Below are 14506 nucleotides of genomic sequence, written 5' to 3' on the forward strand. Positions count from 1 at the left end.
TAGCTGAGACTCTCATATTAGCACATAGAACTATAAATCCAGTACTAGTCACTTTCTTTTCTAGTACACCAATACTTTGTCTTAGTAGGAGGGTTGTTATACAACTAAACTTATTCATGTATTTGGGAGAGTTGTTTTTAAGCCATTTTAGAGGAAAATAAGATCGGTCCCACAAATTAAGATTAAGTAATAAGCAATGTGGATGCACATCTTTGGCAAAGATCCATGGAGGGAGAATTAGAATTTATGTATTTTAACCAAGTTTGAGAGCTTGTAAAAGCATATGAATGGATAAAACCCATAGGGTGCAAGTAACCTATAAAAGAAAGAGAAGAGTAGATGAAAAGGTTGAGAGCTATAAAGCTAGGCTTGTGGCGAAGGCTTATAGTCAGAAACTTGGTTTCGACTATGAGAAGACCTTTTTATCAGTATTCATACTCAAGTTCATTAGAATACTCTTATTCATTACAACAAATCTTGACTATGAAATATGAAAAATGGATGTCAAAACTACATTCTTGAATGATAATCTTGATGAGAGTATTTACATGATGTAACTAGATGGATTCATAGCAAAGGGCCTAGAACATATATTATGCAAGTTGCATAAATCCACTTATGGATTAAAGCAAGCATCCTACTAATGGAACATAAGGTTGACGGTGCTTACATAGGGGTTGTTAGCTTCTCTTTTATGCTGAACAAATTCTATAAGGATTCACGATTAGTGGGAATGTCTATATTTTCTAGTCCTGAAATGGAAGAATTTTTTAAAGGTTGTTGAACTAAAAAACCCGATTTAAAAGGTATAGTTGGTTCCTCCATTGGTAATTCAACTTACACCTCCACAAAGGAGATTTACAGAGGCTTCTATTGATTGATCTTTCACGGTACGCATTGACTAGGCCTACACCAATGAAATTGACCATCTTGGTCCACACGAATTCAATGAGTATGGGAAACCTTATTCAGATGCTACTTAATAATATTTTGTCATTGTTCTAATACAAGTTTAGCTTAGAATTACAAGCATAACTCAATAGGAGGTCGAAATTGGATGATGCTTTCAAACCTTAGAGGTTTGATTAACTAAGAAGATGTCATTTGCCAATGTAGTCATTCATAGAGGGCTTAACGAAAGTTCATTGTTGAAAATAAAATACTGGAAAGGCAAAATGATTACCCAAACTATGACATACAACCTACGTGAGAAAATAAAGGCTAATCTTAATAGAGAAAAACACCCAGCAGAGGGAGTGAATTGGGATTTTAATTTTTTTTTCAAACACAATAAATTTAAACAAAAGAAGCTCAAATATAAATAGATAAGGTTAGAGAAATCAAACTCAGATTTTATAGAGGTTCAACACTTCCTTGCTTATGTCTACTCTCCTTAGGTTCCTAACCGAGTGAGGGTTCTACTATACTTGAAGCTTCAACCAAGCTTCAAATCACCTTTACACTTGGATTCTAACTCCAATAGACTCTTACATAATCCCTTTAAGTCTCTACTCACTTGAAGTTTTTAACACTCAAATAATAAGCTTAAATCTCTCAACCTAGCTCAACAAGGGCTCAAATACAACTTAAAAGCTAAGAAAAATCACAATGGTGCACTAAGGAATATGCAAATGGAGGTTTAATGTACCAAAGAAATAATGAGAGATTTTGAGGCAAGAACAAGTAGGTAAATAAATAAATGCAGGTATTCTCTTGCTCATAAATGAAGTGGAGCTCTCAATTTATAGGCTTCTAGCCTCGGAAGCCAAAATGCCAAAAAAACAGCCTCGACCAATTGAGTTGGGGTCGACCTGTTCACTAGCTGTTGGCATTAAATGCATGTTTGGTGATCGTTAGGCCTCAACTGGTCCTCTACCGGACCTCGATTGGGAAGACATATCCCTCGACCAGGAAAGAAAGGTTGTTGGAAGAGAGAGAAGGTTTTTTGCATCTCTTGATTGGACCTCGATTGAGAAAGTGTAACTAGTTGACTAGTACCCTAGCCAGTTGAGCTAGTTGGCCACTACCTCAATCGATTAACCTTTTTTTGGCTCGAAAACCTATATTTTCTGTTATGTTCTCCTCTAACACTTAGGCAAGGTCTTTAGGTAAAAATCGAATTTTGATGCAAAAGTAACTTTAATGCATAAACCGAGTTTTTAAAGATGCATGAAGTGATATGAAAATCCTAACTACACTCATGTATTCATCTTATATATGTTTATTATGATTAAAGGTCTTCCAAATGTCTTGATCTTGCATCCATTAGGTTCTTTGATGAATTTTCAAATTAACACGTGAATTTTTTTATAATTCAAACCAATTAGCAACTTAACTATGGTTTGTTATCATCAAAACACAATTAAGAGAACCCTTGGGCTAACACTATGAATTCAAGAAACACAGCACCAAAATATAGATAAGTGTGGATATGTTAAACTTTTCTTCCATATTCTTTGGGGTCGACAACAACTTTCCATGTGGAAGGAATCAAAATCTCCACTCTACTTCTGCATGGTTCGCATGGCCACTCTCCAGGAGTTGTAGGATGTCCAAGGTTGGAAAGCTCTTGGATTATGATTTTTAAGAGAGCAGGGACAGTTCCTGGGGTGAACAAAGTTCAATTTTAGAAGCTACAAATTTGAGGAAGAATGTTACTTGGGATAAATGAAAAACTCAAGAATCTTGTGTATTTGACGACAAAGGATAAGTCTCGGGGACAAGGAGCTAAAATCTTCCATAATATCAAGGGTAGAATTTTTTAAGACATTTTAAGGGTTCTATGCCACATGGCTTTGGCTCTCAGTAAGAGTCATGATTCAAAGGGCTTTTATGTCAAGCAAAAGGCCAACTTGAAAAAACTACTGCCCATTTTACTTATTCACTACAAACCGAGGAGTCACTCAATTATGGGGCCTGATGGTGTATTGTTCGTTATTACATGCATTATTGAGGGTTTTACAACTACATCAACACAACACAACCTTCCAATAGCTTCAGAGAATAAACTCTAATTAACGAAGTCATACTACAGATCCCAAAGAATAACATAATCCTATTGAAATCAACCAGAAATATATCAAAATTATTGCACCATTGAAGGATTACGTTGACATGAATCTAGTCAAGCATGCCACCTATGTTTTCCACATAGCTAGAAGGTACTCTGCTAAGTGGTTCAAGAACACACAAATACTTTGATAAAAGGAATTCTAATGCTTCAATAGTATTCACCCTTCAATGAAGACCTAGTTTATGATAAAAGAATGGAATTTCTCATAGCGTTGAAGCATCAATTCGAGATCCAATTATGCATGATTCTCTTAATGATAAAGAGATCTTATTCTTAACCTATCTCACTAATGTTTTGAAAAGGATTCCACTCTCCTCATTTGGGCCATCAATTGAAAACAAATGGTTCTGTAATCCCATTATAGGCTTTACAAGAAAGTATCACTCTATTTTAGTCAATATTGATAATGTGGTCATATTTCTTTCGAGAGTTATAGCAATTGGGAATGTTCTTCGTTTACTCTCATTCTTTTGCGCCAATCGATAAATACCTGACTTGATTTCTTCCAAGGCAGTGGTTAACCTCCATGAAAATCATGATGAGTTATTGGGACTGGCTACATCCTTTCAATTCATTCATGGTATGTCAACAACCAAGATTTTGAGTATGGTGCGACATGACAAGAATCTTCTCAGGCAAACTGATAAACCCAAATTCGTTTCTGTATTTCGCCAAAAAAATTGTGATGATTGCTAAATTAATTAAGAGAAGGATTGTTGGTCTCCATCAGAACATATCAATCAGTTCTACTAATTTAATTTAATTGTAAAAGTCGCTAAAAGAAAGCCTCATTCCTCTTAAAACTCTTCTCCTTGTTTCAGCGGAAACCATCACTCTGTCCAAGAAGGAGCTGAATATACCCTCCACAAAGTACAAAACACCAATTCCAACTAATCAAATGAAACCGTGGTGTGAGTACGATTATAAAGGAGAAGGTTCTTCCTACAGTTTGTGTCACTTAGGCTACCCAAAGAACCTATAGATTGCCTTAATGTTTCCATGATTGTTCATAGGTATGCTTCGGTTTTTCAAGAATTTCTTTAACATTGTCAGGATTACTAAGAAACATAGAGAATTGGAGCAACTTTGGATTAATGAGCACCTATGAATAGTTCAAATCGAGAACACCCTCCAGAACTTGCAAAGCCTGCACTCTCAATTGTAGAAGGAACATAAAAGTTCTACTTTCGGTTCGGAATTGGACCTCAAAGATTGAAACAGGTGGTGGTGTCCAAGCTTGATTCAGAGAGTGAAGCAGAGGAGTTAAAGAATTCTATATTAAAACTGCAATTGGAAATTTATGAATTAGCAGAGAAGTTAGAATGCATTCAATCTTTGCAAGCTTTGATATGATACATCCAAAAATAAAAGGAATAAAGAAACTGGACCATAACTTTAGACATGAAAATGGAGACTTGTCAAAGAAAGTTGAGCAACTCCAAACAGATTAGTGTGTTAATGTAGAAGAGCTATTCTATCTTCGATGGCTTAATGCTGGCTTATGACATGAACTGAGGAATTAATAGCTCAGTCTTGCTTCATCTGTTGCTAAGGACCCATGCAATTCCCTGAGTCCCAAGTTTTGAGAAGGAAGGCAAGCTGCGAACTTTTGAATATGGACATGTAGAAAAGCTTGAGGAAAAGGAAAGTAACTTCATTCATGGATTTTGACTATGACTTGTGGTCATCCTCTCTAACTGACAACAACATGTTTTGATTTCTCCCACTTTCAATTCATCAACTATCAGAAACAACAATTCAGAAAGATTAAATTTCCTAGTGAGTTTCAAAGATTCATATGAGGAATTGACACCAAAACTCTTGAAAGTAAGTTTGAATATAGGAAATTTCAGGGAATCGAAAAAAGCCTAGGAATACAACGATGCAAGGCACTTTGAATGCATGCAAGAGAGTAGAAGGGGAAAATTCAAAGAGAATAGCAACAACAATTGCAACCACCAACAATGCAATCACGGTCACATTGTAGACCCTCCATTTTGTCCCCTTACCACATGTCTTATTAAGAGTTCATTTGGTACTTCATAGCAACTTTCTAGTGGCCCATTGCCATTCATACGACCCGTCTTCTCTAAGCCACCTTGGAGACTTTGATTGAGGGATTTATCTAAATTCTCATTGTGACCTTAGCCGTCCTTCAAGTTTAGATTAGGCTTCACTTAAGTGCATTTTAGGTTAGATTTAGTTAGTCCCACCTAGACTCACCTTAGGCCATTTAGGTATACTAGGCCCTAGCCCATTTAGTTCATTCATTGACTCACTAGCTTGCATGGTTGCATAGCCGACATAATTTGTATAGTCTGCATGTGTCTCATCTATTCATTTATATATTCACACATTTACCTATCCATTTTTTAGAAATTTTGCATGTGATTGATTCTTTTATTTCATTTATTATTTATTACTTTTATTTTATTTTATTTTATTTTTTATTTATCTATCCTCCATTCTTATGATTTCTAATTTTATATTTTCATTTTTTTTTTTTTTTTTTTTTTTGCATGAGATTTCGGTGGTTTATGGATGGAAAGTGTAGTCACATTAGAAGACAGTCTCTCTACATAGCATATAAGGATTTGCAAGAGATGGTATAATGACATTTTTTTTTTAAGAGTGGAAGGAGAAGGGAAAGTCGTAGAGATTTTTTATATGAAAAATGAAAGTGGCAGATGGATTGAGAGGCTGGAATTTTTTTCTTTATGGAAGAAAAATATGACAGAATTTTTTAGGGAACATGGGATCAACTTGGCTACATACATATGGAAGGAAGAGATTCTACACTAGGCAAAGAGTAAACTTCCTGAAAGGCAAAACACACAAAAAAGAATTAAGAGGAAAGAAATGAATGGGATTTTTCTTCAGCAAATTTGGTTTCTAAGTGTTGATATATATACATAAAAATAAAATAAAATAAAATAACAAATAAAAAGGATTCGGGCAGAAAAGAAAGCAAAGAGAAACGAAATAAGAAGAAAGGTTCGTCTTGGGTCTGAATAATAATTTCCAAGTATGATTAGTGTTGGCTTTAGATTTTCATTCTGTTTTATTGTTTCACTCTATTTTCTGCTCATTTTCAGGGCTTTAACTTGTTGATTGGCCTGGACATTAAAGTTTAAATGGTGGCTTTGCTGAGTTTGATTATGTTTTCATATCTACTCTATTTTGGTTCTTTCACTCTTTCTTTCACTTTTTTTTCAATGAATAACTAATGTATGGGCTATTTTTGTGCTTAATATTTGATTGATCACGCTACTATTCTCTGCTTGTCTCACCCTTTGGACCCATTGAGGGCAGCACAAAGAGAGGTCTTGATTAAATGATTGATTATTTTGTTTTGAGCATGCTCTATTTCTTGAATCCTCCCTTCTTCATTTTGAAAAAAAAATACCAACCTTTATTCTCTTAAAACTATCTGGTAGTTTTGAGATAATGGTAATAAAAGAAATGTTTTTTTAATTCCAAGTGGTTTTTGGGTTTGATGGACTGAAGAAATCAAAAGTTTAAGTTATTGATCTGGTCTTTGTTGCTGTCGGAAAATTGACTTTAGTGTGATTCCTCAAGACTTCCCTTTGGTATTTGTGGGGGTCTTATCCCACATGTCTACCCACAGATACTTCCACGTGTCTGTCCAAGTGGCATCGTTCTAGCTATGCCACATGTCACTTCTTTCATCACTACTCGAACGACCTTCGAGGCATCCAAGAACATCCTGTTCAAACCATTTGCGCCACTGAGTGACCCGCACTCTCCTGATAGCCTCAAGTCTTCTCTGATATACGAGACTATGGCTAACTAACACCAGACTGATTGATGGGACTTTCCCCATCCTCACGTCTGCCTCAGTAGGTGTGCACGCTCAGTCTCAAGTCATCAACAAGGTTGAAAGGATGGCGAGCTATGTCATGACGTGTTTCCTAACACAACCCCCAACTACCCTGCAGAGGTGATGATTGCTCTGGCACTGTTGTGCAATCATCATTACATGAGCCAACTCAGCATCGCTGAGCCACCCTCCACATTGGAACATTATAAAAGCATGATTGAAATGGAAAAAATGGGACGGTGAGGTCTTTTTTTTTTTCTCTCTCTCTCTCTTTGTCTAAGGGTTGCTATCTAGTCCCAAAATCTGACTTAGCCTTCGAATGGTGTGTCCGGACAACCCGTCCAGACATCTTTGTGCAGGGAAGCCAAAATCTTAGATTTCGGCACCAAAACGGGAACTTTCACTGCCACGACTAAGGGAGGAATCCATCCTCAGTTGACAAGGTATCAACATTGGCATCACTTGTGGGAAACAAAATACAAATGTCAACACCTTCTAGAAGTCGATCGTCAGACATGGATAGCGAAGACTACTTCAACTGGCGCAAAAATATGGAAAGACATCAATACGAGAGAAAGAGACAAATGTAAGCCCTGCTCTAGGAGACAAGAAGACTCAGGGAAGAGAACAAAGTGTTCCGTATTCAGGTATCTTCATCAACTTCCCCTCATAATCTACAACCTAGAAGTCAACGCGTTAACTCTAGGCAAAACGAGGAGGCAACGTATCTTAAAAATGCAGCCTTAACAAATATCCCTGCCAGCCTACCACGCACAGCAAGATAAGAGCTCTGACTCTACTCGTGTCTCATAAAAAATGAGACGTGATAGGAAGTCTCAGCTGTCAGATGCAATGCACGCAAGGCTAAGGCCTCAAATGCCTGGCATGGAGGGGAAGTTGCATATAGTGACGGCCCAAGAGGCATGTCCTAGCCCCTCAGCTGCACCAGTCATAACCGATTGGCCCGCTCACTCGCTAATACAACAACCAGTGGGGGATCTGGTCAGCAGGAGTCCCCCTGACTCTGTTAGTAGGCAATTGGATGACATTCTCTCCATTCCTTTCAGCCCTGATATCATTAACTACGAGCCCCCAAAAGAGTTCATGGTTCCAAAATTCTCTACATATGATGGAACCAACGATCCGTTTGACCATATCACTCACTATAGGCAACTCATGACCCTTGACATAGGGAATGACGCGATACTATGCAAGGTCTTTCCTATCAGCCTCCAAGGTCAGGCTCTATCATGGTTTCACCGCCTCTTGACAAACTTCGTTAATAACTTTCAGGATCTGTCGAAGGCCTTTGTGGAACAATACCTGTGTTTAGCAAGGCATAACCAGAACATCAGTATCCTGCAGAATATAAAGATGCAGGAAAACGAGTCACTGAGGGAATTCATGAAGCGATTCGGGCTAGCCGTGCTCTAAGTGGAATCTTACAGCATGGACGTCGTCCTGTAAATTTTTAAAAAGAGTATCTGCCCAGGTACACCCTTCTTTATATCCCTCGCCAAGAAGTCTTCGACAACTATAGACAATTTGTTCAGACGAGCAAATAAATACTCTATGCTTAAGGACTTTCTCATTGAGTGCTTGTAGCAAGTAATCAATTCACGATTCTTTTTCCTGGTAGATTTGGGATGTTTTGAATAATGAAATGGTTGAAACTGGGTTGAGACTAAATCTGGCAGTTTATGGTAAGTTGTTTGATGCATTATGAGAGTTGGTTTGTTTGATGCATTATGAGAGTTGGTTTGTTTGATGCATTATGAGAGTTGGTTTGTTTGATGCATTATGAGAGTTGGTTTGTTTGATGCATTATGAGAGTTGTCATTTCAAATATTTGATGCTCTGAGCAACCCGATGCTCCAAACTAGGTGGAAAATTTTAGTTCGTAGTCTACAAATAAGATGATGAGATTGAAGCTCTCCGTGATAATATTCCTGAATTCTGTACTAGGCTGCAAGTTTCAGGTTTGAGGATTCTGTACGTGTTGCTACATGAAATGATTGAAACAATACTTGTTAAGTCAATTCCACCTAGACCTCATTAGTTGCTAAAAATACAAGAGCAATTTCAGACGTTCTCAGGGTCTTTATATTAGTTTGACAAATGAAGGAACTAGAGAAACAGAAGAAGGTTTCGGTACAACATTGACGAATTATAAAAGTTAGTTTGATTTTGAGAAGTATAACAATAGAAGTTAGAAATCCTTTTATGAGAAAAGATTCTATAATCATGCCATGGATGGTGAGTAAGCAAGAATCCACCGACAACCAATTGTGGCAAAAACAGAATAAGAGAATGGAAGAATGGCTTCGGTTGCTTCTATCTAGTTATCTAAGTGTGATGTGAGTATAAAAAAACATTGAATTTTGAGAAGTCGTCATTAGCAGAATCAAGTCATTAACCTTCTTCCTCAACATAGCTTTATGTGATACGGAATAAGAGAAGTATGAAGGAGTTAGCACTTAAGTTCTCATAAAGCCCCATTAATTGGAACAATAGCACATGGACTGCTTTCAATTGCCTTAACTCCATTTGATGATCCTAATGATCATGAATTTGCTCCTGAACAATATGTGGTGGGGATGACCTTTGATGACAGTGAAAATGCTCAAGGCCAACGACCTTTCAAGAGTTTTAGGATTTCTAAGGTTGGTAAGTTGTTGGATTAAGATTTTTAAGAGAGCAACGATAATTCCTAGTGTGAACATGGTTCATACCCTATTCTGCCCTTTTGTCCATACTGTTTCCGGAAAGTCACTAATAGCCAACATGCGAGCTAACCCCCCATTTTCAATGAACTTTAAAAAATCGTATGATTTTGAATCGAAGATTATGAAATTCATGGGTCATGTTATGGGTTCAGTTTTAGAAGCTACAAATTTGAGGAAGAATGTCACTTGAGATACATGCAAAGCTCAGGAATCATGTATATTTGAATACAAATGATAATTCTTGGGCATAAGTAGTTGAAACCCTCCATAATATCAAGGGTAGAATTTTTTAAGACATGTTAAGGGTTCTGCGCCACATGGTTTTGGCTCTCCATAAGAATCATGATTCAGAGGGCTTTTATGTCAAGCAAAAGGCCAACTCAAAAAAGCTACTACCTATCTTACTCTCTCACTGCAAACTGATAAGTCATTCAATTATGGAGCTTAATGGTTTATGGTTTGCTATTACATGCATTATTGAGAGTTTTATGACTGCATCTACACATCACGACCTTCCAATAGCTTCAGAGAAGAAACTCTAATTAACAAAGTCATACTGCAAATCCCAAAAAACAATAGAATGCTCTTGAAATCAGACATAAATATATCAAATCTGCTGCAATGTTGGAGGACTACGCTGCCATGAATTCAACCAAGCATCTCATCTCCATTTTCTACACAACCGGAAGCCAATAAAACAGGCTGAATACTAAGAAATGGTGGAATCATAATCCAACTGTGTTCATTAGTGGGAATCATTAAGTGCTCAATCACCTATAGAAATGCATCATTGCTTATAGGCATCCTGAACAGGGTGTGCACTTGCATTGACAATCCATAATCTGATGATGCTATTTTGTGAGTTTTGAAGGTGTTTCCTACTACTGTTGCACTCACAAAGCTCGGAGCACATAAAGAACATAGCTAAAAGTAATTCGAATAACTACAGTATTGCATTAACAACAAGAATCTTGCAAGTTTCAGTCTATTGAGGTCATGGGCCAAGTAGTAGCCATTGGTAGAAAGGTCCCTAAATATGCATCTTTAGAGCTGCAACTTGAGACATCTTGCAAAGATAGAGATGTCAAGAAAGTGGCCTTTAGTAGAACCTTGCTACCATTAAGTCAATTTTAATGGTGACACCAACGACTTTAGATAGAGCTGAGAGCCCTTTTTGGGTAGAGCAGTATCCCGGATCAGAACCGACGCCATTGCTACAACTGTATCTTCAAATGATGAAAGTGGGCCATGTGATCAATCAGTAAGCTCCCTCATGTAGGCTACAGATGACTGATCTAGATAACTGAAGAAGTAAGAGATGAAACTCAAGATGAGTAAGAAGACACAAAATCTAAGTTATAGAAAAATCCAAAAGTGAATTGTGAGAAAACTGATAAATCAGATGAACTTTTGAGCAAAGACTTGAAACTCTAGAATGAGTGGCAGTAAGAGAATCAGGACTGGAACTGGACTTTAATTGCTTCACCCATAGTTTTAAAAGGCTCAAGGCGCACCAAGGCGCAAAGTAGTCTTAGAGCCTGAGACGCAAGGCGCATCTAAGGCACGGGCTTTAGTGAAGTGAGGCGCACCCTAATTTACATATATATTTTTATATAATATAATCAAATTTAACAATCATTTATTTGTCCTAAACACATAAATCATCAAATATCATCCAAAACTTCAATTTAATAAACAAAAAACATAAAAATAAAGAACTCCAAGCATAAAAACAAATCCAAATCCATATTGCTAATTGCCTAATACATATCCAAATCCAAAGTTTCCAAACCTAAAGGTCCAAAACATGAAATTTGTCCACAATTCAAAAACATCATTAAAAAATACTTAAATCACAAATTTGTCCACAACAAGCAATCATCACTCCTCCTCTAAATCAACAAAATCATCATCATCATCATTTCCATCACCACATTTGTAGCCTTCCCCATCTTCTTCATCTGCTGAATCAACCATGTCTCCATCTTCATCTTCATCTATTAGTGAATAAGAAGGCAAAGTTCTAGAACTTGAAGCTATCCCCCTTGTTGGTGGTATTATGCTTGAGCTTGCTCTAGCTCTAGCTCTAGTATCAAACCTGGCCTCCTCAGCTCCAGCAGCTCTAGCAACATCACCCCATGTCAAATTGTCATCATCAAATACAAAATCATCTTGTACACCTCCATGAGAATCCTCATCTTCCATTCTCCCTATCAACCATTCATTGCTATCATCTATATCTTTCAAGGAAATTGGGTCAATGGTGTTACGTTCATTGTATCTTCTCTTCAAGGCTCGATTATACTTGATGTACACCAAATCATTCAAGCGTTGATGATCTAACCTATTTCTCCTCTTGCTATGAATCTGCAAAAATTCATAAGCTCATAAATATATTTTAAAGTTTTAACTTTTAAGTTACATTCAAGACTCTATTAGACTATTACTTGTAATTATTTTGGATTTGGTCACTCACATTTTCAAAGATGCTCCAATTTCGTTCACAACCTAATGCACTGCATGTTAAGTTGAGGACTTTCATTGCAAACTTTTGCAAATTTGGAGCTGAAGCTTCATATGCAGCCCACCATTCAGCTGTAGTATAGATATTAACAATTTAGTGAAACAATTCACCTATTTTAGCAAAAATACAATCTAATCATTTAAATAAACAAAACTAAATAACTAACCTGGTGCTCTAGTCTTTCTTGTCCTAACAGTTAACTCATTCCCGAATAGTCCTTGGACATTTGTGAACAAACTCACTTCGGCCACAACTTTTTCTTGCTTAGCAGGGTCTCTTGTTAGCCTTAAGATGCATTTATACAAATCACTCATAATCTCGGCATCATGCTCTATTTCTGGCTTATCATATAAGAATTCCGGGTTCAAAAAGTACCTTGCTGCATGCAAAGGCCGATGAAGCTGAATCTCCCACCTCTTATCAATGATGTTGAAGATTTCTTTGTATTTCTCTTCATTTCCATTAAAACTTCTCACAATTGCATCCTTAGCTCTATTCATGGCCTCATAGATGTATCCCATAGGAGTTTTTTTTTCACCATCAACCAAACGAAGCACACGAACTAGGGGACCCAAAACCTTTAAGCAAAACACAATAGTGTTCCAAAATGAAGGCATTAGAACTATGTTGGCTATAGTTTTCCCCTTCTGCTCTTTTGCCCGTTTACTATCTGACCAATCTGAGCTTGTAAACATCTTCCTCAAATTGTTTTTTTGTTCATGCAATCGCAATAATGTGATGAAAGCAGTTGCAAATCGAGTCTTAGCAGGCCTAAGCAATTCCCTTTGTCCAGTAAACCGCCTCATCATGTTGAGTAGCCCTGAGCGATTATAAATATACTCATTTAGTGATATAGCCCTCTCCAATGTCCTCTTGATGTTTGGTAGCTTTCCAATATCTTCCAACATCAAGTCAAGGCAATGTGCAGCACATGGTGTCCAATACAAATGTGGGCGCTTTAATTCTAACAACCTCCCTATATGAAATTGTAGATAATAAATTTACATAAGTTCTCAAGATAAATAATTCAAATTTTAAAAGTAAATAAAAATTCAAGAAATAGTATTTATTACATGCCATCACATAACTTGAGTGATTATCTGTTATAACTTGAATAACATTCTCCTCACCAACTTGCTCTACCCATTTGTCAAGTAACTCAAACATCTTTTCTCCCGTCTTAATCATTGAAGAATCATCAATGGATTGCATGAACATGGTTCCCTTTGAACAATTAACCAAAAAGTTCACCAAAGTTCTCTTTCCTATCGGTCCATCCATCTGACATAATTGAACATCCATTTTTCCCCCATTCCACCATATGATCTTTCATCAAATCTTTTGTGAGAGCCAATTCTTTCTTAAGGTTAGTAACTCTTACCTCATGAAAAGTTGGTCCCTTCATACCCACACCATATTGGCCAATAGCCTCAATCATTGGTTGGAAACTCGGATATGTGACTGCATTAAATGGAATAGTAGCCTCATACATTCATCTTGTGATAAGCATGCAAGCTCTTTCTCTTGCTTCCTTTTTGTAGGCATCATTGATGGTAGTTTGATTCATCTTTCCACTCCTTCGATTTTGAACAACCATCTCTGCATTAGGAGTGAAAAAATGATCCATAGGACCTTTTTGTCTTGGTTTTTTTTGAAGAAAACGTCCCACCACCACTTCCTCTTTGGTTACTACCTCCACTAGAAATGTTGGTGACATTCGTTCTACTATTAATCTCCTCACCAATATCTTCATCTTCCAAACCAAACAAATCTTCATTAACATATTCGCTCCCCATATTCATTTGCTCTTTTTGATTTTTCTTGGAACTCATATACTCTTCCATTTCTTCTCTAACATGTTCCGGACATTTTCTACACTTTTTAGCATTTCTATATCCACCAACAAGATGTTGTTTGTGTCTATATATGTCTCCTTTGGTTACTTTATCACAAAAAATGCATATGATGGTGTTCAAATCTTTTTCATTAACCAAACGACCATATTTCCACCCCGGATCTCTTCTTCCACTTGCACTAGAGTCCACTTGAGTTTCACTCTCATTATCCATCTTGCAAACAAATTATCTATACTCCACAATAAAATAATTATAATTAAATTAAGAAAAAAATTTGAAAAAAAAATGCATATCACATTATCAAATATCACATTAACAACAAATATGCATGAGTGCTTTTTATTTATTTATTTTTATTTTGTAAAATTTTCATGTCAAAAACTCAAAATATAATATTTATATTTTAAAAAAAAATTACCAATGAGAGTTATGAGATAAGAATGGAAAAAAATGCAGAAAAGTGAAGAAAAAAGAAAAATACCGAGG

General features: G+C 36.6%; 1 protein-coding gene across 1 annotated transcript; it reads right to left on the bottom strand.

The window, feature by feature from the left end:
• Positions 1–10759: 10759 nt before the first annotated feature.
• LOC117920577 lies at positions 10760–13226 on the bottom strand. Its single transcript, XM_034838190.1, has 4 exons — positions 12331–13226; positions 12117–12235; positions 11566–12007; positions 10760–10866 (listed from the first exon to the last, which is right to left on the bottom strand). Exons 1-4 carry the CDS (start codon positions 13070–13072, stop codon positions 10760–10762), a joined length of 1410 nt encoding a protein of 469 aa, XP_034694081.1. The 5' UTR covers positions 13073–13226.
• Between the last annotated feature and the right edge of the window lie 1280 nt (positions 13227–14506).

This window comes from Vitis riparia, chromosome 1 (genome assembly GCF_004353265.1).
Source record: "Vitis riparia cultivar Riparia Gloire de Montpellier isolate 1030 chromosome 1, EGFV_Vit.rip_1.0, whole genome shotgun sequence".
Lineage (NCBI taxonomy): Eukaryota > Viridiplantae > Streptophyta > Magnoliopsida > Vitales > Vitaceae > Vitis > Vitis riparia.

Excerpts from the sequence above, each read along its gene's own strand:
- LOC117920577 (XM_034838190.1), bottom strand. The coding sequence starts at position 13,072 with ATGTTGGAAGATATTGGAAAGCTACCAAACATCAAGAGGACATTGGAG. Across the intron at positions 12,236-12,330 it reads AAGAAAGACTAGAGCACCAG|CTGAATGGTGGGCTGCATAT; the intron begins GTTAGTTATTTA and ends TCTATACTACAG. Across the intron at positions 12,008-12,116 it reads ATTGGAGCATCTTTGAAAAT|ATTCATAGCAAGAGGAGAAA; the intron begins GTGAGTGACCAA and ends GAATTTTTGCAG.